Source organism: Balaenoptera musculus, chromosome 6 (genome assembly GCF_009873245.2).
Source record: "Balaenoptera musculus isolate JJ_BM4_2016_0621 chromosome 6, mBalMus1.pri.v3, whole genome shotgun sequence".
NCBI lineage: Eukaryota > Metazoa > Chordata > Mammalia > Artiodactyla > Balaenopteridae > Balaenoptera > Balaenoptera musculus.
The window spans coordinates 75,567,768-75,591,530 of record NC_045790.1 but is presented as its reverse complement, the minus strand read 5'-3'; the positions used below and the strand labels follow the sequence as shown (position 1 = coordinate 75,591,530).

Below are 23,763 nucleotides of genomic sequence, written 5' to 3'. Positions count from 1 at the left end.
ATCAGGCGACCCTTATCCGCATCTTCACTCAGCAATTTGAATTTTAATGAAAGTAAATGGAATAATTAGCATTTCAAAGTGTGTTTGATACACTGAGGGAGAAAAAAGGGAGAAGACTTTTGTGTATAATCTATACACAAAAGAAAGTATTTGGGAGGGGGCAGAAAGAGGAAAGTACAGTTGTAGTGTCTTCATTAGAATAACCTAAGGAACTGCTCCTAACAGCTGCATAAACAGAGATGTGAATATTGTGCTTTTCTCAGCTAAGATTTTTTGCCTTTATTATTTCTAAGTTTTAGCATCTTATTTTATTACTGGTTACCTTAATCGGGAAGAACAAAAATGTAAGTGGAGTTGGAGTGATTGCTCAAACCTATGAATTCCAGCAGGATTTCTATGCAACGTTAACGGTACTAGGAAGGATTTTCTAACTGGGCCGCTGATTTTGCAAAAAGGTGTAGTTCATCAATTATTTCTACTACCAATGGACACTAGTCCTTAAAGAACCACTCATCACACGGGAGGAAGAGTAGCAGGGAGATGCGAAAATGTACATTTTATTTCACTAAAAATGGTATTAAGATACTCTATATTTGAGGAAAGATAAAAGAAATCAGGTCATTTTAACATCAGGGCAATGTGTCTTTTTACTGGCAATAGGCTAGCAACAGAGGCTGACTGCAAAGGAAAGAAATATTATGAAAAAGAACTACCCAGTCTCCTTAGGGGGAAACTTTTCAGGAACACTGTCAACTTGAATTGATGAGAATATGTCCACAGTTTCTGACAAACTTCATGTGAGACTGAAGGCAAAGTGCTTCATTTCACTTTGTGGTCCTCTATTGCCTTTTGCCCCTTTGGTTGAACAAAATTTAAAAAGAGAGCGAGAGAGAGCTGGTAACAAACACTAAGATGATGAGAGCTAAAATGGAAAGGCCACGTACCCCAATGATGGCGTTCAGTTCTGCCATGGTCACCTGCTTGGCCCGTTCCACAGCCTGCACCACTTGTTGCTGGTGCTATAAATGAAGATCAGAAACAGAATACAATTATTTGTTTTCTAGTCAGTCAAGAACAGCTTTTCCTAACATGTCCTCTAACTTTAATTACATGCAAAACAGGATTCAGGGGTCTCCATATTTCAAATAAAAGCTCTTGGGTGGTGGATGACTAAATGTCTAGGGTACCTCTGTGTCTACAGTGCTGAGAAGTAACTGGACATCCAACTGCAGGGATCATCCCTGCGCCCCCATGAAAGATGCTCCCTTACAACTGATAGAAGAAGCAACTTAAATTTTACTTTCAAGTCAGTGGTGCACTTTGACCCAACATCTTCCACAAATACTAACAAAACAACACAATCCATCTCACCTGCTTTCTTTGCCTTTTTCTCTGCCACTTACATAAGACATGTTTTGAAAATATTTCCTACAAGTGCTTATTAAGTTTCCACCTGGTATTTGTTAGCGAAGACACTAGAAGGACATATAGAATTCAATGTTTACGTTTCTTCTGTAAATGTGAAAAAAGCGCTCATATTTTCATTCCTGTCATGAAGGGCTGCATATTTAAAAGATATTAAAAATGTACAACTCTTGCCAGCAGTAAAGTTTAAGGACTTCAGGTATTTTTTTTAAATGCAATAGGAAAACTAAAACCTACAAGTTTAAGTTGTTTTTCTTTTGAAAACTTAGGATGGACAGCATAGGAAAATCCCTCTGACCACAATTAAGTTCTAAAGAGAATAAGCAAGATCTGATTTTAATAATTTTAGGAATATTAGAAAAATTAAATAGCACAGAAGTCTCTGCATGAAGGCACTCACATCTGGACACACACGAGTGCTTATACAGTACCCCCAAAATGTAAATATTATTCCCAACTAAATACACTTGAACACTCTAGTACATACACACTCAAATTCAGTCTGAAATAGGTCTCTTCTGTACTCTTTTCAACTTGGTTTAGTGAATGAAGAGCCAAAGAGACTGTGCTGTGAAACAGGTACTCCTCACTGTGGTTGGGAAGAGTCTTGTTTTGGTTGATTCCAGCTGAGAAATGCACTAACATTCTCTACTGATCTGAAGTGAGTACGAAGCTCAACTATCATACTGCTTAATACATAGAAAGAGCTAAGCCATCAGTTATATGTGAAATTCCCCTTGACATACCTGGTACTACACTGAAAAGCCCCCAAATATACAGCTACTGGGATTAACTAGGGTGGCCACTATTTCCACTTCCCAGCTCTGTAGGGGTAGTGGGGGGGGGGGTGATACGGGAAAGGAAACTGCTTTAAGTTAGTTTATCTACATGCAGTGTTTTCACCCTTGACTTCCTAATAGAAATGTGTATTTTATGCCTATTAATAATGCAAGGAAAACTGTCAAATAATAACAGATCCCTGCATTTTACACTTTTAATGGACTCTGATCATTAAACTATACACCTTTTAAGAGTCTGTTTCAAAACAAGGGCTTCAGAAGCAATCCCCAAAATCTTTATAATAGATATCTCCAACCATCCTTACTCTTTAATAAAATATTTACCAAAGTGAAATAATTCATTTTCCTCTTTCTCTGAAAGTAAAAATCCTAAAGTATTCATGAAAACACTAGAAGGAACAGAGAGGTATAGTCGATAAAACGGCCAGTAATAATAGCTGTTCTCCCTTGAAGCCAACCTGACCATGTATGTTTATTGAGCATCTACCATGTGCCAAGCACAGAGCTCGTATTTAGATTTAGGACAAATCTGGTTGTCAGGGCAGTGAAAACTAGCAGTACTTGGAAAGCAGAAAAAACAAACAAACAAACAAACAAAAAACATGTAGGACGACTCTGGGAATTATCTAATACTCAAAGTGAGTTTATGGACAAAAATTTTTATGGAATTTTCTACCTTTTACTTTCCAACACTCAACAATGGCTGCTCAAAACTTCCATGAAACTGAAAGCCAAAGGAACACATGTACACTTACCCAACATGCATACCTCTCATTCCATTCACGCATCCATTCGTTCAACTAAAGTTTTTAAAAGCTCTTACTCTCCGCCATTTCTGTATATTACTTAAATACCTCTCCATATTACTGAAATATCATCTACTTTACATTAAGTATTCAAAGAACAGTTCCATGAGACAGAAATGCAGAAAATACATCTAGTTAGGGCCTTTCTACCATGAAGATCGTTCAATTCTTGCTTCATAAACTGGATTCCAACTGCCAATATGAGCAAAGATGCCTTACGCAGTGGGGATAGCTTTCTGACTTGGCATTAAAATCAGGTACATTTACTGAGAAAACCAGAAACACACCAGTGAACCGTTAACACTGACATCAGATGCTTTTATAGAAAGTCTTGCTAAAAAGCTAAAATGACAATGGAAGTCATGATTCAGCTCCTTCCTTTTCTCTCATGGCAATGGCCATGGGCTAATACCATATCTGAACTTTACCTGTAGTTCAGGATTTTACTTCCCTATTTCTGCTTACAACCGTGAATCATGTGGCGCTGAAGGACTTTTTGAACAGAAGCTCCCTAAGGCAAAGAATGCCTCCTCCCCCCTTGTGCTCTGACAGCACCAGAAACACTCGGACATTGCTCACTCAGCCACGAGTAACACTGTACCACACACTGAAGAAGCATGAAGAAGGGCAAATGAGAACAAAAGAAAAAAATGAACACTAGGCGAAGAAGCCCTAAAGTACTCTCGCAATAGGACCCAAAGAGGCATTGTTTTTCCATTTTCAAATTTCAACATATAAACTCTCTGACTCAGAAAATATGGCAAGTTTTTCACATCTTCTTAGAACCGTGAAGGCTTTCCTATTATGTCTGCCATCTCTTCCCCTTCTCTTCCCCTTCCCCATCTGCTCCTCTCCTCCCACTCCACCCACATCTCATTTCCTCTCCCACTTCCTGCTGGTCTCCTCTGTGGCCTCACCGCAAGTGGTGACAGCCACTCTAGCCCCAGTAAATCTGCAGGAGGAAGAGTCCTGTGGCCCCTCTCATTGCTCAAGCTGCTCACTCTGATACGAGCTCCCAGTCTGAACTTTCTACCAGCACCACCAAATAAAGTGCCAGTAGGAATACATTAATAAGCCAAGGGTCTCTGAGAGAGGGGCCTCTAACTGGGATTTGGAGGAGAGAGCGAAAAAAATAAATAAAACCTCAAATATGTATTCTTTAAAATACTGTAACCTATAATTTTAAAAAATCCAAACAAACAAACAAAAAACCTAGATTCTGATTATGGTTTCACGACTCTGTAAATTTACTAAAAATTACTGAATTGTACACCTAAAAAATGAGTGAATTTTATGATGCGTAAATTACATCTCAATAAAATACTGTGATTTAAGGAATACAAGCATGGTTGTAAAAAAAAGACCAGTAAAATGAAATTCTATACGTTAAATCACTTGCCTACTTACTTTCATCATCATAAAATTACTTTTTACACTTGTTCAAGGTATTGAAAATATTTTTTTCCACAAGAAAGAGACTAAAACAATATAAGCTTATGATAAGTCCAACAAAGCCTGCTGAGAAACTGGCATTAACAAACCACTAGAATATATACCTTACACGTTGAACGTATGTTTCTCAGAAGAGACTACAAGGACAGTATCTGCCATGCCAATACTTTGAGGCATGGCAATAGATCTGGTACCTGTAATAAAAACTTTAATTTAAAACTATTATCACAACTTACAATTTTTTTTAATATCCCTCTTATTGATAGGGGTAGTATAGGGGTAGTAAGGACAGATATGTGAAATGAACTAAAATTCTTATCCTGACATGTGGAGATGCAAAAGTGAGCAAGAGATAATGGCCCCCCCTCCTCACATGATTCACACAGAGCATCTCACAATACAGGAACGTAGGATTTAAAGTACTAGGGAAGATTATTGGCAGGAATGGTCAGCACATTTCCTGGGGCATCAAGGAAAGGCTTTGTTTTCTTATTCATTCATTCATTCATTCAATTATTTATTAAGCACCTACTGTGTGCCAAGCACTGTGGTAGGAACTGGGATTAATGAACAAGACAGTGAATTAATAATATTCAAGAGGCTTTGTAATTATAGTTGCAGGATAGTTTCCATGAAGACAATGACAGGATGCTACGAAATCACTCATCAGAGAAATATCTAATCAAATCTTAGGGTTGGGGGAAGATTCCGTAAGCAAGTGGACCGGACAACTGAGACCAGAAGAATGTGCAAGAGTTCCGCGAGTGAAAAGCAGGGAGAAAAGAACTGGAGGCAAAGGGAACAGCCTGGATAAGGTTCCTGAAGGATAAAGAAGCTTGTCCATCAAGGAAGAGAAAGAATGCGTGGCTGGAGGAGGAGAGAAGACTGCTCCCTAACTCCTTCCCACGCGATTCTGTCTCTAAATTCTCCCCCACAGTAGTGCACCCTCAGGTGTTTAAAAATGGCATAATGCGTGTTTTCAACTTTCTCTATTCCAGGTCAGATATCCCCAGGTCACTGGCTTTAAGAGACTCACTCATCCTTCTGGCTACTCCTCTGGCTGTGTTCAATGTGACTAGACACAATTTGATCCTGAGCAGATCAAATCCAAGTAAAAGTGTCACTCCACGTCCATTAAGTCAGAGCCTTTTCCAGCAAGTCTACCAAGTTTATTAACACAAATGAGCTATAAATTTAACCAAAACTCTTTTAGTCAGTCTTTCCTAAATGGTATCCCAAGAAATGTTACTTAGGCCCACAAGAAATTAGGTTATTACTTATACAAAACACGATTTTAAAATTCACAAGGTGTAATTTGGCTAATACCTGGCAAACTGCTTGTCTTCTCAGAGCTTCAAATCTCAAAAGAGGGTGAATATGCACGTAGGCCTTTCCAAACAATTTTGGCTATGGAGCTTGGGATTAAGGCTCTCAGGAGACACCGTGGGAAATGTTGCCCAAGTCTTCTTGTACTGACCATTTGGCCTTGTCTTCTTCATTCTCATTCATACGCAGGCAAGGCACTCTTCACTGATATGTCCAATAAGCTCTACGAGTCCAGAGCTTTCCAACAGAACTTTCTGCAATGCTGGAAATGTTCTAGATCTGTGCTCTAGCCACATATGGGTGGATATCGAACACCTAAAGTGTGGCTAGTGCGACTGAGAAACTGGATTTTTAACCACATTTAACTTTCATTAATTTTAATTTAAATCTAGATAGCTACTTATGGCTATGGCTACTGTACCGGACAATGCAGCTCTAACTTAAGGTACCTTAAAGCTTAAGTCTAGTAATAATAATCCAACCGCTACCTAACTGAAAGTCAAAGAAATGAGTCACTTTCTCAAATACACACTAATTTTTTTAGACACATACAGATAAGAGGTGGCATTGCTGCCTTTGGAAGGAGGCCCACATTTAAACCTGCAGAAAAAAGTTCTCCTTCCTGAGAACCATCTTTCATCTCCTGAGGGGAAGCAGGCCATAAGGATCTCACCAAATATCCAACTGTCAACCAAACACACAGCCATGCAGAACAAGTCAATCTGTCAACCATGGAACTTGGGACAGGATTATGCTCTCTGATGCCTCACTCAGTATTGTGAGAAAAAACATATTTTAAAGGAAAGGCCGCCCAATGTAAAAATTAGAAAACTGGTCCAAATCCTCTAAAGCCCCAATCCAGGTGTATTAGTCACTTTAGGACATTCCTTAGATACACAACACTGTCAGAACACATTACCAACACTGATAAAATGGCCCTGGCTGGGAAGCAGACGTGTCCTGTAAAGGCTGCTGGCACTTAATGAATGATCTCAGGTCTTATGGGTGTCACTGCATACATATCAGGGGATCTCTGGTGATTTCAGCCAAGCTCTCCTACATCAAACCATGTTATCACAAGCCACTGACTCCTTACAAAGTTAACAAGCAGGAAGACAAGTTAACCTGGTGCCATTATGAGGCGAGAACACTACCACCAGTGCATGTAACCACTGTATTTTGTTCATTTCCTCCCTAAGGCACAATATGAAAGTGACTGATCACATTTTTCAACTTCTATTTCATGATTATTCTACACATGCAAAATGTGGTTCAGAATAATTCAGTACCATATTAAGCCAGGTGCCAAATAAACAGCACTTGACATACAACCATATCTCATAACACAGCAAAAGGGTTTGTTTTCCATCAAATTAAAAGGACTAAATTTATGGAAAGCCCAAAATAGAAATTCAATGATTTGACTGGCTATCTTAGCCTACTGGAACTTAAATGAATGTTATCACTACTATGTAATTGTGTATTATTTTCTACTATTTAAATGCAATGTAGAACATTCGAATAAATCTACAGAATTCTGGAGAAAACACAACTACTACTCATTAGAAAAGCTAACAAGGCAATAAAAACACAGTTTTGAGTTAGTTAAAATTAAAAATTAAATTTGCACCAGAAAGAATTTAAGTTGGAATGTTCCCTTTTCTCTGGGTAAATATAAGAATAAAAGTAGAAAGAAGGCTTAAATTTTTCACTCCTAAAAATTCTAATGATCAGAGAACTTTGGTTAAACGTGCTCAGAAGAATGATTTGAATTCTTTTTTTTTCATTTGTTAATATTCACAGATGCAAGGCAAAAAGAGCCGCTCACTCCAATCTGGGCTCCTCCACAGCCTCCACGCCGCCTGCTTCTGCTTGCAGAACTCAAGGAACAAGAAAATTTAGCTTTGGAATTGCAGAGGACTAGGGGAGGAGGGCAATATCCATCACCTCCTCGGCACTGGATGACTAGAAACTAGTTGTAACGACCTGCTGAAAACAAGGTTAAAGATGGATAATGCCATTTCTCCAAATCTAACGATGACCATGGGTTTAATAAATGGGAATTAGGAAGCCATTGGTCATAAGGAACTACTTTCTGTTCTCTCACCCCATCCAGTAAGGTACATACATTTCAGGTTACTTCAGGCTGTGGCTGGAAATGGTTTGAGGCCCAAGACATTAAAAATGGATCAAGTTTGATGCTGCAAAGCAATCAACCTGAGCTACTTTTTCTGAGATGTCTTAAAATTCCACAAAACCAAGAGTGACTTATCCAATGTATCTTTCATGATTTGGAGGGGAGGCAGACTGTCGAAAATTTTGATCCCACTTTCTCCAGTTTGAGGACAAGACACATGCACAAAAGAGTATGTCTGAGATAGATGAGGGGAAAAGAACTATAATTCAAGGACTCACAAATGTCCCACTTATGAGAAGCAGTTTCCTTAACAATAACTTTTTCAGCTTCAAGCAGCATGTTCCTTCCAGCAAGTCTACTACAAAATATGGCAGCCCTATGAGTGATCTCCTATATCCCATCCTTCACTTGAGAGGGGTCTTCAAAAATCTTTGTGCTTTTAAAAATATGGGCATAAACATAAGCTGTGTATCTAGACCTAGATGGCCCACAGGGCCTATCACTGTTCATGGGGGTTCCTTTTCACCCCCTGTGCATGTATGAATGATAAAGAATGCCTGATGGGTGACTCTTTTTCCCTACAATTCAGACCTTGGAGGAGACTTCTATAACAAGAACTTTGCATTATTTTATATTTTATGTGATAGATTAAAATACAAGTTGTGCTGATTATATAGTCAGAGCTAGAGTCTGTCACATAAAGATACACCACTGGTTCAGTGTGACTTCCCTTCAGATCAACACTGGTAATAATAATAATGCTCACTATTTTTATTTTGTGCACAGCACTGTTAGTCTAGAAGCAATTGCTAGCTGTCCCTTGATATCCCTTCTCTTACATTAGTTTAAGTTTTAGGTGGGCATACTCAGCTAAGACTACATTTCCAAGTCTCCCTTGCAGCTAGCCATGGGCAAGTAACCAGGCACTGGCCACTGCAAAGTGAGCAAACATGTGAGCATCACCCACACCACGACCTTAAAAGAAAAAGCACAAGTTCTCTCGTCCTTCCTGCTGGCGGGGGCAGGACACGGTGATGCTGGGGACGACGAACATCAATATATAAGGAACTTGAGTTACAACATCGTGGAGCCACCAAATTAGCTACAGCTGCTTCTATGCAAACTGTGATGTGAGAGAAAAACAAACTTTTATTTTGCCTAAACCACTGTTCCTTTAATCTCTGCTAAAGCAGCCTAATACCCAGCTAGGTCTTTCACGTTATCACTAGTCCTCATATAACAACCCTCTAGTGCAGGTATCCCATTTTTCAGATGAGGAAACTGCAGCCCAGAAAAATAAAGTATTGTGTTCAATATGATAAAAGAAGCAAGTGGCTAAGCCAGGATTTGGTCCCAAATCTGCCTGACCTCAGGCTCTTATCACACTGCCTCACATAACATAACTCTTCCAATGGACTCTGCTCCTTGTTAGGGGAGCAGCAAGTTTCTGAAAAATACAAATGGTACTCTGAGGAAAGAAGACTTTAAATTATCACGTAATACGTCACCATCATGTAATACATTACTGACCTACAGCCTATTAGGGGCTTGAAGTTCTCAAACGTCTTAAGAAAATCTTGTTAGTCACCACAAACCATACCCTGCCCATCTCAAAACTAAACTATTTTATAACCCAAGGGGAAAAAAGTACAAAAAGCACAACTGTCCTCAAAAAGCACAACTGTCCTCTAAGTAAGACCCTCAGCTAGTGCCCAACATTTAGTTAATGCTTAATCGAGCAGGATAAGACAATACTTACAGGCTTTCCAAAAAAATAAAATATTCCCACCCTTCTGAAAGATCATCTGTGTGGAGCTAACCACGCACTGTTGCAAGCATCCCCTGGAGCTGCGAGCCTAGCTTATTTCACAGGAAGACCGCCAGCCAGCCCGCCCATTCACAAATATTACCTTCAACTCTTCCCAGTTTTTTTACCGACTCCCTCCCTCCTCTCCAGATGTCTTGGGACCCAAAATAAGCTGGAATAAAATTCATTTCCCAGAAAAGGTTAAAAACAACAACAACAAAAACTGGCATTTACTATCCAAAGTGTTTTACATTTTAATACATATAGTACACATTGTAAAAATGGGGATACTCTCACCATCTACAGGAATATTACAACTCAGAGATCAACCTTCCCAATATAAAGCCAGTAAGATGCAGAGTTGGTCTGATTCCAAGTTAGCAGGAACACTTGTGCCTTGCTGCCAGGGTGTAACAAGTGGTGCATAGTTTTCAATCTACATTAGAATAGCCCTAAAGGTTATGTTCCTGGAAAGGGGGGCTAGGGGGCACTGGAGATAAGTCAGTACTTACTGGCATCCTTCAATTCTGCTGAGTGCTCACTAAGGTCTAAGCGTCTACACGCTATATCCTGAAATCGCTGACGGAGAGCCCATCCACAGAAACTACTTGTAAAGACAAAACTAACTCCAACTAAGCCACCAGGTATTTTGAAAACAGCCAGTCCCCCAACTAGACTGAGAAATTTGTTTTTTAAGATCACAGTGTGTGTAGAACACAGACCCCATCCAAAATCACTGTGTCTTCTGAGGCAAACTCTACAGCGTGAACACCTTGAAGAGTTGTCACGTTTTGGATCTTTGCTTGCTGTTTGGGGAGAGACGGGAGTTTGCTAAATTGGAAAATTAATTTTGGGAGCTAGAAGAGAATCACCCTTGAGGCTACCTAATATGCCTCATGGAGATTTTTAGCTAGTTCACAGCCCTGGGTTGTTTTTTTTTTTTTTTTAAGAAATTCACGTTCTTTTATTTATTTATTTATTTATGACTGTGTTGAGTCTTCATTTGTGTGCGAGGGCTTTCTCTAGTTGCGGCAAGCGGGGACCACTCTTCATCGCGGTGCGCGGGCCTCTCACCATCGCGGCCTCTCTTGTTGCGGAGCACAGGCTCCAGACGCGCAGGCTCAGTAATTGTGGCTCACGGACCCAGCTGCTCCGTGGCATGTGGGATCTTCCCAGACCAGGGCTCGAACCCGTGTCCCCTGCATTGGCAGGCAGATTCTCAACCACTGCGCCACCAGGGAAGCCCCCTGGGTTGTTTTAATTGATACTTTTTCCCCCTATAAGCACATCAGAGAGGAAGGTAAACAATACACGCTCTTCCAAAGGGCAATGACTAGAAAGGGGAGGGAGGGCTGGCTCCAGGTCCTCTCAGAAGGGAACTCTGGGCTTCTCAGCTGCTGCTGCAGCTAGTACTACTGCCAGCCAACCTCAGGAGCCACTCATTACTACGTGCTAAGCTGCACCAGACAATCCCAGGGAATCCTCACAGCAATCATTATGCGTTCCATGCTATTATTTACTTCATCCTACAGATGAGGAAACTGAGGCTTAAAGAGGCAAATCACTTGCTAAAGGTCACCCAGCTTAAGCAGGTTACAGTAAGCCATGCAATTTGTAACAGGGAAGCCAGGACTCGACCCAGATGTGACCGTCATCATCCCTGGCCATCTCTTGCTTAGGGAACTGCCAACAGGAAGTTGGTATAGTTCCTCCTCAGCAAACGAGACCTGAAGTGAGACAGAGAAGAACTTCCCATTTACTACTTTGAGATTTGCCTTTTACAGAAGAAATCTGAGGGCAGCAGAATTCAGAAAAGTCTTACCCATCCCTAGAAGCCAAAAGAAAGTGGGAGAAAAGAACAGCTCCAGACAGGTGAGGACTCACTCACCAGGTTTCTCTAAATCCTGATTTTAAGGATCCTGTGAAATTTTAAGAACTGTAAGTGACAGTTACTCACTTAATGAAAAGAGTTGGCAATATCTTTGTTTAATGCCTGGGACTTTGGAAGTAGTTGTACACAAGTGCAATAATAAGCACATCACTAAAATAGATATTGGCTATAATTTTTTTAAGTGTTTTGGTGAAATCTAATGGGAAAATACTTTTCTCTGATGTTACATACATAGACACACTTCGAGTCCTTGAGCTACAATTATACAACTTAACTTCCCAAAAACATGTCTTGCAGTTAAAACTAAATTTATTCAACAGTTGTCATTCAGTACATATTTTTTTAATTTTAGAAACTGTGGTACACTAGACACAAGCAATATTAAGCAGGTACATTAGTCAGCACATGGGAGCTAAATTAAAAATAGACTTATCTAGATGTCTGTAAATTCACTTCTTGTTCCTGCCAAACTCCAAAAAACCCCTCCGACCACCGTCCTGTAGCTTATGCACTAGTCTTCAGGAAACGTTTTTCTTTTTTTCTAAATACAATCATTTAGTTTTTAAATAAAGATATTTTAAAATAAATTCTAATGCCGCAGCTGCCCTTCTGGCAGTGAGACTGTCACACAGAGAGCCGGTGTTAAAAGATCAGATTAAGAGCCTTCAGCCCTAGCACCAAGTGACGCTTGCAGCCACGCAACAGTGATTTTGCACGTCTCTGACGAGACAGGAAATAGAATTCATCTTCCTCCAATAACCTGCCTCCTGCCCTCCCTCCAGACTACAGTCCATCTGCCTCAGGGTAGAGGCAAGTAGTGCGATGCTCACAGAATGCCCAGAAGAGGAAACAAGGTGGGCCGCGTGCAGACACAAAACATCCGAGAGGCCCGGACTGGACGGCAACTAACGTGTCTGTGGCCCACACATTAAAAGATATACACACACCTTAGGAAACTAAAAAATAGAAGAGCCAATTAAATCCAAAGCAAGCAGAAGAAAAGATATATACAGCATCAGGATTTAGAAAACCATGACACAGGTCATCCATTACACGTGTCAGGGATTTCAACCAGGGAACGTCAAAAGTATCGGGGAAGTAAACAGTGAGTAGTGAGATTATGATGCCTACCCTCCCAGCTTAAGGCAGAAAAGGAGTTGCCAGTGTCTCCCCACGGCTTTCCTCTACAGGGTACGACCTCCTTAGCCAATTAATTCCAGTCCCGCCTTGCTCAGCACCACTACCATTACATAGTCTGTTCCTACCGGGCCTGCTCACACAAACAACATAACTCAGGTGGGAAAACGACCTACTGGCAAATCAGCTAGCTCCACCGACACCCCAAGATCTCCTCCCACATCTGAACATTACCCCACAGATCCTGCAAAAATGCCGTGGGAATAAGCTGTACTGGTGATTATGTGTAGGAGTCTGTGTCTTCAGAAGCCTAAAATCTAACACCACCCCAGAGAAAATTCAAACTTTTCCTTTTCCCTCTGCCTTGGGGAACAACACCTCAGCCTGGTCACGGCATGGTGGGTTACACATCCTTCCCATTCACCACCCCCATAAAGCAGAGCTGCTTAAAGTAAGAAGAAACACACGCTGGTCTGGATCAGGCAAAGGGCAGCCAGACTTCCTAAAGAAATGCGAACAGGCCCCTTGACTCTCCTTCAGCACTCCATGTAATCTAGTCAACAAGCAAATCCTGAGTAGAAACAGGTAAATGGGAATATAGTGGGTGGTGGTTTTGTGGTCACAGCTCAAGGACGAGAAAGACATCCTTTGTTGTTTGTGATCCAGAAGAGCATCTGAGTTCAGGATATTAACTTAGGCCCGTGGCTTGTGAATATGAGCGCCCCCAAAGGATATATTCCCATGAAAGTTCCTCATGGTTACGGAGGTCTAACCCAGCTCAGACCAAATAAGAAGTCAGATAGGGATCCACATATCTATAACACACATGAACGCTCAAATACCGGCCGCACGCTAACCTCAGCGCATGCCCACTGGCAGGCAGGCGGGTGAACTGTTCTCCTGAAAAGCAGTGACACAACTGAAGGGAAGGAGGGAAGTGCCTCGGTGCCTTCCAGCCCACAACACCAAGCACTGTGGCTGCAAGACGTGCAGCTATTCCATTTATTAGCTTCTTCCTTCTCACAGCTGATCTTACCTGAGCAAATGAAGGATTCAGTAGTCCAGAAGCAAAAACTCTCTCCAGCTGGTGCACCTAAACTTTGTAAGTACTAAAAGCAAGCAAGCAAGCAGAGGAGGGAAAAAAAAAAAAAAAAAAAAGCCACCATGCACTAGAAATGCACCTCCTCATTCCACCACGTGCGCACCTGTGGGCAGCGTGCACACTTCCACTAGTGGGAGCAGAAGAAAGCAAAGTGAGCGGCACGTGGGGGCTTGGCGAGGCGTGAAGTCCGTGGTACTCGGAGAAATGAGTCCACTGAGTCCATCTTTTGTGTCTTTTTCCCAAATGCACCCACAATATAAAGACTTCATCAGGTAATAAGAAGTAACTTTTTAGAAGTCCCTAGCCAAAAGTTACATCAGTTTGTTTACTATGTAAAGGCTTTCTGTTTGATATATCTTCTGGCAACTCTTAATGCCCAGTGACAAAAGTATAGAACAAGCTCTTGTCTTCTGGGCAATTTTTCAATCTCCCCTATCAGATGCCATTATGACAAAGTCATAGTTCTGAGCAACACTACATAGTCCAATGACAGCAAAAGATTTAACAACTGAATTTTGCTTAGCACATTAGAAAATACTCCATTATATAAACACAATTATATTCCACTGAATGTTAATAAGGTGTAGAAGTTGGAATGCGAACACTGTATCTTAGAAAAGTGCAACACAAACACCAAGAGACAGACAAGGCCAAGGAGTCAGTTTTATCTGCAAAACCACTAAAATGGTACCTTCCAGCCCAATGCTTGAAACCAACTGCCTTACCTCTTGGGACAGGAAAGGAATGACTTGTGCACAGATAGCATTCAGCCTCTTGACAATCTCTGCCTGCAAAGAAAAGAAAATAAAAAAAAAAAAAAGGAAAGGAAAGCAATAAAGAGAACAGTCAGCTGGTTACAAATTCCCGAAATATTAACAGGATGATATTAAAACACACTTTATATTCTGGCTGGCGGATTTCCTAAGGAAGAGGAAAACTCTCATCAGCAAGCCCATTAAAAGGAGGCAGTGACAACAGTGCCACATTAATAGCACAATTTATTAACCAGCATTCATCTTAAAAAGTCAAACTTCAAGCACCAGGACAACATAAAAAGGAATTTAATTTTCATGACTGGAAATCTGTTTTCAGAAGCCTTCAACGGGACCCTTGTTCATTCTAATGTGGTTTTACATAAAACCTTGAGTTTTTTAAGTTTAGATGGTAAAGATACATTCTTCCCTACACCCTAACTTCCCTCACCTAATAACTCACTGGAGTTCGACATTTGCAACCTTTGCTTTAAACACAGGCACTGAGATTTCATGAGCGAGTCCCCAACCTCCTTAAAGAACAGCACCCAACCAACTCAGGTGAGTTGACTACTTCAGATCCTTAGTTATAAATTGTTGGGAAATGGCATGTTTTTGTTAACCATTAAAAATTCCAAATGTGTCCCACTAGGGTTTTCAGTGTGCAGAGGTTTAGAACATGCTAAAATCCTCCTATACTTAGCAGAAAAAGCAATTATTTATATATGGTGACTAACCTTGGGAACATTAATTACCGTTGTACTATAGATCTGCAAAAGTCCCAATAATGTCAGATAATAGAGCTTATTCTCTATTAATTTGGTAAGTGTTCAAATTTTAGACAAATAGGATTCTACAGTAAGTTAAAAAAAAAAAAAAGAAACGCCACCAGTATGTTTTCTTTAAAAAGCTACCCAGAACTTCACTGATCTCCACCGTAATTTACATTATCAGGTGGCTCCTTATATACTTCAGTACGTGACACGTAGACAACAGGGTTTTTACACGCATACACAAAAAAAACTTTTCTTCCAGTTTTATTGAGATATAATTGACATATGGCACTCTATAAGGTTAAGGTGTACAGCGTAATGATTTGACTTACATATATACTGTGAAATGATTACTGCAGTAAGTTTAGTTAACATCCATCAAAACAGCTTATTTTTTAATGATGGAGCGGGAAAAAGGAGAGGCGAGAAGTGACGGGAGACAGAAAACATAAAGCAATTACTATTCCTGAGACATTCTTAATGTAAATTCCACCCAGGGTCAGTTCCTCATTTTACAGGAGGACAAAAATTCTCCTTTTCTTGCCAAGTCATTACCAGAATGACAGCGACACGCCACTTGCGCAATCTAGATTTCCTTCTTTCATCAGCAACCCTTTTGACTTTGTGGCTATGCAATCTTTTAAATACCAGCACCTTAAAAACTTTGCCAGCCAAGAGAAAACACAAATTCACCATGAAGTTTCAAACCTAAGCTTTCCCTTCCAGCCTGCATTCCTAACAGGATGGACAAAAACCCAGTACCAATAAGCAGCAGTGAATAAGGACCCAACTGTGCTGACCTGATTTAATTTACTGCCCTGGCCCCGTGGAGCATTTAGCTATCCTTTAAGAATGCTCAAACCACCATGAAAAGCTGCAATGGGAATCACCAAACCACTCTCCACCTGGACCGAACATACCACAGTGGTTACAGGGTGAAATTCCAGTGCGAGCGGAGAAAATAGAGCAGCATGCACCAGGCTGAAAGCACCAGTCTCAGAGGCATTTGGTTGTTAAGCTTTTTGTAGGCAGAGGTGGAGGGGGAGAGAATAAAAGATAATGAGACACTTTGGGGCAAACCAAACTGATGATTCTAATGCTTAGAACCATCTGCCAAGCATATTTCCCTCATTATGTTGTTTACATAAATAAAATAGTCCCTTGCTAGGAGGGTTGAAAAATGTGTGGGCACATAAGAAAACTGAGTTCTCTAGTTTGCCTACATAACCCAGGCAACAAAAACTACTCTAAGGAAACTCACTCATCTGTCAAAATAAAGACCAAGAGGTACTTATTTGACTCCTTTAATGTGCAGCCTAGGCCATGTTAAGTCTGAGCAACTATGAAAAAAAAAAACTACATTTCCTTAAAAATAAATGTAGAAAAGCCAAAAAGTCGTTTTATTGATTCATGTATGTTAAGATACATACATAACAGAAAAAAGGGGGTAGAAACCTTCCAAACTTTTTCTTTAAAGGTCTCCTTTTGTCTAAAAGACTTCTTAATTTCTTTAAGTTGTCACACCAACGGATTTTCCTGGTCAGGCTAATTGGCAGCAGGGGGGTAGGATGTGTGTGTGTGTGATTTCATAAAATTAAGCGGGTCATTCCTCACTTTGAAAGCTAAAGTTGCCTCGGAAACACTGCTGCTTCCATGGGCATCTAATTTTGCCTCTTTTGTCCCATAGGACCCAGCTTTAGGGAGGCATCATTTATTTACAGGCCTTTCCACTGGGCTTCAGCGATCAGCCAATAATACTGTGGACACACACTTCTAATGGCCTATGTTTTGAAACTGAGTCTAATCTAATGGCTGGGGCCCAAACTCCTTTTCCAGCACAGCCATTAAAGGATGTAGGTTATTGCTGTTGTCACCACTGATATTTGTCATTGTAATGTAATTAGGGCCCTAAAATGATGCATTACAGCCCTTGGCACAGCTTCTATTAAAATCTTTTCTTCTGCTCACTGAACTGCGACCTGCTTTCTGATGAATAACAGACAGACAGCTTTAGGGTAAGGAGCAGATTCATCAAAGAAGTATTTTTCAGCTTTGGGGAAAGAGAGGGGGAAAAAAGGCAACCTAGGAGGGAAAAGCACCAGGGGAGGAAAAGCCACAATGCACATTTGAATTTCATCTGACCACTTGAAATTCTGATTGCATCTGATGAATCCTGCTTAGACAATATATTTCCCAGTCTTCGAATCACATGGTTAATCAGGGCTCTAATCTGCTATCCATCAGCCTACGCCAGTGCTGTAGCTTCCAATCAAATTTATAGGCGATGTGGCTCATGCATCCCTGAGCAAGTACATTCACAGCCCATTTAAACAGGCAGAGATTCTGAAATACTGCTGTGAGGGTTACTGGATGTTATCATGGTATTCAATGCTTTATGGAACCGCTAACTATTGCCTTCAGATGCCCATGATATTCCAAAATAGGATTAATGGCCTCCATAAAAAAACAATTGTTCATGCCAAAATATAACAAAATGATTGTTTTTGCAGCCATCGTTTGTTAAATACATTAACAATTTTGACACTTCTATTACGTTTTCTTCGATCCATCAATATATTCACTAAAAAGAAAAAAGTCCCACACGTAATATTTTCCTACCCTCAAGGCACTACCATTCTACTTCCTCCTTCTATAATGTCCCTCCTTTATGCCACCCTCCAATAAAAAGAACCAATAAAAATAATGACCATTCCACTTAAAAAACAAAAAATCTGTTTGGGCAAAATTTTTTAGAAAAAGGCAACTTAACAAAAAAGGCGTCTATGAAATCCCTTGGTTATGCACTTGACACCCGGCACATGAACGCTGACAGACTCACCAACCCCGAAGTGGTGACGGCCAGCAGACTACCAGCACGACCAGTCAAGTGGTGAAATGGAGAAACAGCGAGAAAAACCATTTACCCCTTCTTTCTTCACACCCCAACTCAAGAATCATGGCAAAATTGATTAACTACCTTGCATCGTGGGAAAGTAATGTCACACACTGAAAAGAATGCCACAGTTCAATCCCTTCATTAAAAAGTAACAAAAACTAAAGCACACAATATCGGATATTTTCTTTATTACTTGTAACAAATTAGTTATTTAAGTAAGACAAAAAACTAGTTAAGCCTACACTTTTATTTAATTACATCCCCTCAAATAGTCCTAATATAATAAAAAATCTAATTTTTATTTTGATTATTTCCACCTATGATTTCCTTAAAAAATAAATTTTATTTTAATGACATAATAAACTTGAGAGAAAGTACAGATTACTTTATCAAAGACAAGTATCAAAAGCAATTGTTCGTTTAAAAAGTGTTTGCGTTTTTGTTCTCTCATCAAAATAGGAACAACACTACTATATAGTATTGTTGAAATAAAACAGAGTAACAAAACATTACTAGGAAACCATTTCAGTAGCCAATGGGGTGGGAGGGAGGGGCAAAAAACCTATTATAGTTTCAGTAAAATTTTCTTGAAGAATAACATTTCACAACTGATTTGTTCTTATACAGCAGTTTCTTTGCCAGAAAAATGTTTTAAGATGAATCTATTTATTGTATTAAGTGTTTTATCAAGAACATACACCCATCTATTATTATTTAAACACCAAAAAGTGAAGAAACACCAAACACCAAAAACTTCCCACTTATTCTGAAATGCTTTTCAGAATAAGTACAAATAAATCTTGCAACCCTCTCCTTCAACCCCCTTTTACCACTACAGAACCAAGACTGCAATTTTTTGTTTCAATCCAAAAACATCTTGATTTGTTATTGATTTGTTCCAAATTATCTGAGAAACAGTACAACTTCTGGAACCGATCCTGCCTGTCCAGAGATTAAAAAGTCACAAGACTAATGAGAAATTCTTCCCAACTTAATAAAAATCCAGACTACACACAGGAAAAAATATTCAAGTAGTACTATTTCTCTAAACTGAGAACTCAGTTTTTATCTTGTCATCAAATTTCAACTTGACAAAAGAGGTAAGAACATGTAATAAATAAAATTAATTGTATGCATTTTTTTAAAAAGCCAGACTGGAATAAGGCTTAGAGATTTAGATCAAAGGTATTGTCAAGCATTGCCAGGAAGCTGGTAAACCAGATGCCTAAGTTATTTTGGTACAGGTGATTATTTTGCACAAAATATTTTATACTGCTTAATAAAGCAATAAAATGAAGTAGTAACATTGTAAGGATCAATGTAATAGGACATCTATGAGTTCCCTATAGGACTGATTCAAACTACTAAGACTTTTTTTTTTGCGATTTATTAAGACAATCTGTAAAAGCTCTCATCATCCCACTTCCTCTCACAAGAAAGAGGTACTGTCTCGGAGTACTCAATTAGTATTACCTTGAATGATATGAAAGTGCCAATATTCAACCATTTTTTTTAATCCACTCCCACTCCCCTGGTGAGTTGAACTAAAGCAATGATTCTACTGATTGTAATATCTCAAGCAATGTCAATCTGCTTTGTGTTCTGAACTCATGTTTATGCTACTTTACTGCATGCCAATTGTGCTTTTAAAGTGCCCAGCATGCAGTTATTAACTGCATATACTGAGGTATCCCACTTGTTTGTCCTAACAAGATATTCAGGTGCTACTGTTCGTGGTGCTACTGTAGGAACACGCAGGATGATGTCTTTCCCAAAGAGTATCACAGAATACCTACATTTCATGAAACTATTTCCATCTATCCCCAAAGGTGAAGCTGTATTTTACTGAAGCATTTTTGCAATGGTTAGAAAACAGGGTCCCTTCCTCTCACCTCTTGAGCTTTCTAGAAGGTCTTTAAGGGAATTCCCAGATATTTGTCTATTATCCTACCTACATCTTCCGGGCTCTGGTCATTGTGTTTAACTACTGTTCCAAACGTTAAGAGTGATATTTTATCACGGTTGAGAATGACAGTCATTTTGCCTGACAGACATCCAATTAATACCCCAAGGTCAAATCATTTTGGTTCTCAAGTCTGAAAAACACTGGAACCAATGGTAAGGTTATACTCAGCTCTACCAGAGGGGTGGGGCAAGGAAAATGGAAAAAAGGATGCGAGGGAAAAGTGGGATGTCAGGAGTAGGGAAAGCAAACGCCTTTCTCTGGTGGACTTAACCCCAGCCTCCGCAGAACCAGGTGGAGCTGGTCAGAGAACCTGATGACCGAATACCAAGACACTCAGGGCTCTGCACATGCTCATTTCCTCAGCACTCCTGGGCCAGTGTATCACCCAGCAAGCCCTGCCAGCTATTTTCTGATTTCTCTTCTCTCTCTCTCCCTGTCTCTGAATCGCTTTCTTCTTTTTTTTTTTTTTCTGCCCTACTCTTTCCCACTGACATAAATGTACAGGTGCCTTGAATGAGGATTTACAATTAAGCATTTTCATTCTCAGCAATGGTTGGAGGGCACAAATATTCCTTGTGCCCACAGTAGGCGAAGATCATTCACCTTGATTTCCCCCCAAAATGATGTATAATGATTTAAATGTACGTGAGAAAAATCTGAAAACAGAGGAATGTGAATATTGGAATAAAACCAAAAAGAAAACAAAAACAATAAAGGGTCTTACCAAGTTCTCATCAAGGACACGTATTCTCCAGGAAAGCAACGAGCCACCTTTCATACACTGAGAGCCACGCTCTACTTTTCAGTCTATACTCTTAGGTTGGGCTAAAGGCTTCCTTGTCTACTTCCTTCTTGTTTATCTCCATTTTTCAACAAACCTTCATCTATATCCATATTCCTCAGCACTTCCTTTTCTCTCGTCCTTTCAATTCTAGAATGACCTCTATTGTTTCCTCTTCCTCCTCCCAATTATATAAAATGTCACCTCTTTGAAGCCATCACTGCCAAGGTACCCTTCCATCCCCTTCAACTGTTTTCTCTGTTTAATAAAACAGTCAGCTCTTTTCAAAAGCAAAGTTTTGCTCTTCTGCTGTTTGCACTTATACCGCCCTGCCCAACATGTGCCCTACCATACAGGTCCCTGGCACAGCAGGCAAGTGCATCCACAGGGCCCGCCAGAGATCTGACCCTGGCATCCAAAAATGGGGGTGAACGAAGCCTGGCAAGGATAAGGGAGAGTCCCTCTGCCCGGAGCCACCTCCCCCAGACCTCCTCATGGCTCACTGCCTACTCATCATTTCAGGCTCAGTCCACAGGACCCCTCCTCAGACAACTTCACGCACCATCCTCTGGGACTCCTTCCTTCTCCCTGTCACTCTCCAGCCCATTACAGTCTTCTTCACAACATTCATAATCACCTGAAATTACCTCACCTATGTTTTTGTTTACATGTACTAGCGTAGTGCTTCTCAAACTTTAGTGTGCATGCTAATCACTTGGGAATCTGGTTAAAAATCCAGCCTAGAGTGGGGCCTAAGTGTCTACACTTCTAACAAACTCCAAAGTGACACTGGCACTAGCGGTCTGCAGACCAACATTAGGTCTGCAGCAAGGTTACAGAGAATGGAGGCTCAATGAGGGCAGAGATACCCCAGTCCTGGTATGTAGAAGACACTCAAAAATATTTGTTGAATGACCAGAAGAAACTGCAGTCCAGGTTCAGTGGTTGGAATCTCCTGAAATCTTTTGCAAGCATGCTAAAACTGTTTGGGAATAGTTATGGCACTTCACCCATAAAGGAATACCTGTCTAGAAGACCTGCTTATACTGATTTGGTTTGCTTACCTCTCCAACAACATCTTCTCTAGCATTTAGGATGCCATACTGCTCAAAAAGAATAATAAGGAATTACAGTGGGCCACAAAAGCAAATGCAAATCCACTCTGGACAATTCTTGACTGGTAAGTAAATGCTTAAAGCTTCCATTCTGAAATCATGGCAGGACGTATGTTTTAAAAGATCATTTGCGAAATACAAAGGAGATGCCACTCAACCTCCTTCCCAAGATTATTCACCAGACTGTGATCACCTGACCCACTGGAATTGGGGTATTTGTTAGAAGGCACACTGGGAGGGCACCTTGTATGGTGAGTCATGATAAATCTCCCCAACGGGATCTCCAGAGTGAATTAGTAACGGCTGAAGAGCAGGCCCTAGCCAGGGACCAGCACCCCTCACAGGTCTCACGGGAAGAGCGATTCCTGACAATTCCAGGTGTAGTGGGTCACAGGGGTTACACACATGAGCTCAAGTGTAGACCAGCTCGGGCATATCAACCCTGCTCAAAACCTGGACATTTAGTGGCAGGCTTGGGGAGCGACAGGCACAGCCACAGCATGAGGACCCCTAGGCAGAATATGCCACTGGAATCCCTTCCAAACAAGGTCCAGGAATCGCTGCAGCACCACACTCATGGGATCCCACGTGTGGATTTAGATACGCAAATCCACTCCCCACAACCCCAGACAAACCTGTGTGAATACGCTCACTGTAAGAGGGTTCTAATAATTAGGAAGCCTTTACTTAGAACATACTACTTCCTTGCCTGTTTCTGTGGAGTTTTTCTGTCATGGGTGCAGTGTACACCCCACAAAAGTCCACTATCACTCACTGATTCCTCACCCAAACTCTTTAGTGACTCACACAGGTACGACTCCTATACACTGGGAGAAGCTGCCTGTCACAGGCTGCTTAAGAAATTAAAAAAGGAATCCCATACCACAGACTAAGAGCTCTCTATAATCAGAAAAATAGTAGCATTTTCCCTATCATCAGGCTCACATCTACCTCTGCTTGTTTCCTTCTTTAATACTTCATTAGGCAGTTGAGAAATTTAACGGTGAGGAACACTACTGTCATCTATTTGTGCTCCTATATTCCTAGTTACTTTTAAAATGTATATCAAGCTGCTTTTTATTGTGCAGGCAGTTTAAAAATTTTCAACATGTGAACCTTAGGAAAAGCCAAAACCACAAACATGATACTGCCTTTCTTTTTTTTTTTTTTTTTTATTTATTATTTATTTATTTATTTATTTATTTTGGCTGTGTTGGGTCTTCGTTTCTATGTGAGGGCTTCCTCTAGTTGCGGCAAGCGGGGGCCACTCTTCATCGCGGTGCGCGGGCCTCTCACTATCGCGGCCTCTCCTGTTGTGGAGCACAGGCTCCAGACGCGCAGGCTCAGTAGTTGTGGCTCACGGGCCTAGTTGCTCCGCGGCATGTGGGATCCTCCCAGACCAGGGCTCGAACCCGTGTTCTCTGCATTGGCAGGCGGATTCTCAACCACTGCGCCACCAGGGAAGCCCAATACTGCCTTTCTGTCCAGTCAACAAATATTTATCAGGCACCTACTATCTGTCAGGCCTACTTTAGGTGCTGACACAGGGATTGGAGACACAGGAGTGAACAAGACGAGCAAGTCCCTGCTGTCATGG

At 40.6% G+C, this 23,763-nt stretch overlaps 1 protein-coding gene across 7 annotated transcripts in view; it reads right to left on the bottom strand.

The window, feature by feature from the left end:
- TLE4 (TLE family member 4, transcriptional corepressor) overlaps positions 1–23,763 on the bottom strand; it is a 147,171-nt gene that overhangs the window by 98,634 nt on the left and 24,774 nt on the right. For 5 of the 7 annotated variants that reach the window (XM_036855873.1, XM_036855879.1, XM_036855874.1 and 2 more), the window contains exons 5-6: positions 14,609–14,671; positions 945–1,019 (exon numbers count right to left, since the gene is read on the bottom strand). In XM_036855873.1, the coding sequence (XP_036711768.1) occupies positions 945–1,019; positions 14,609–14,671 (138 nt within the window). The remainder of the gene's footprint in view (positions 1–944; positions 1,020–14,608; positions 14,672–23,763) is intronic. The other 2 variants (XM_036855877.1, XM_036855878.1) reach the window with 1 other exon arrangement.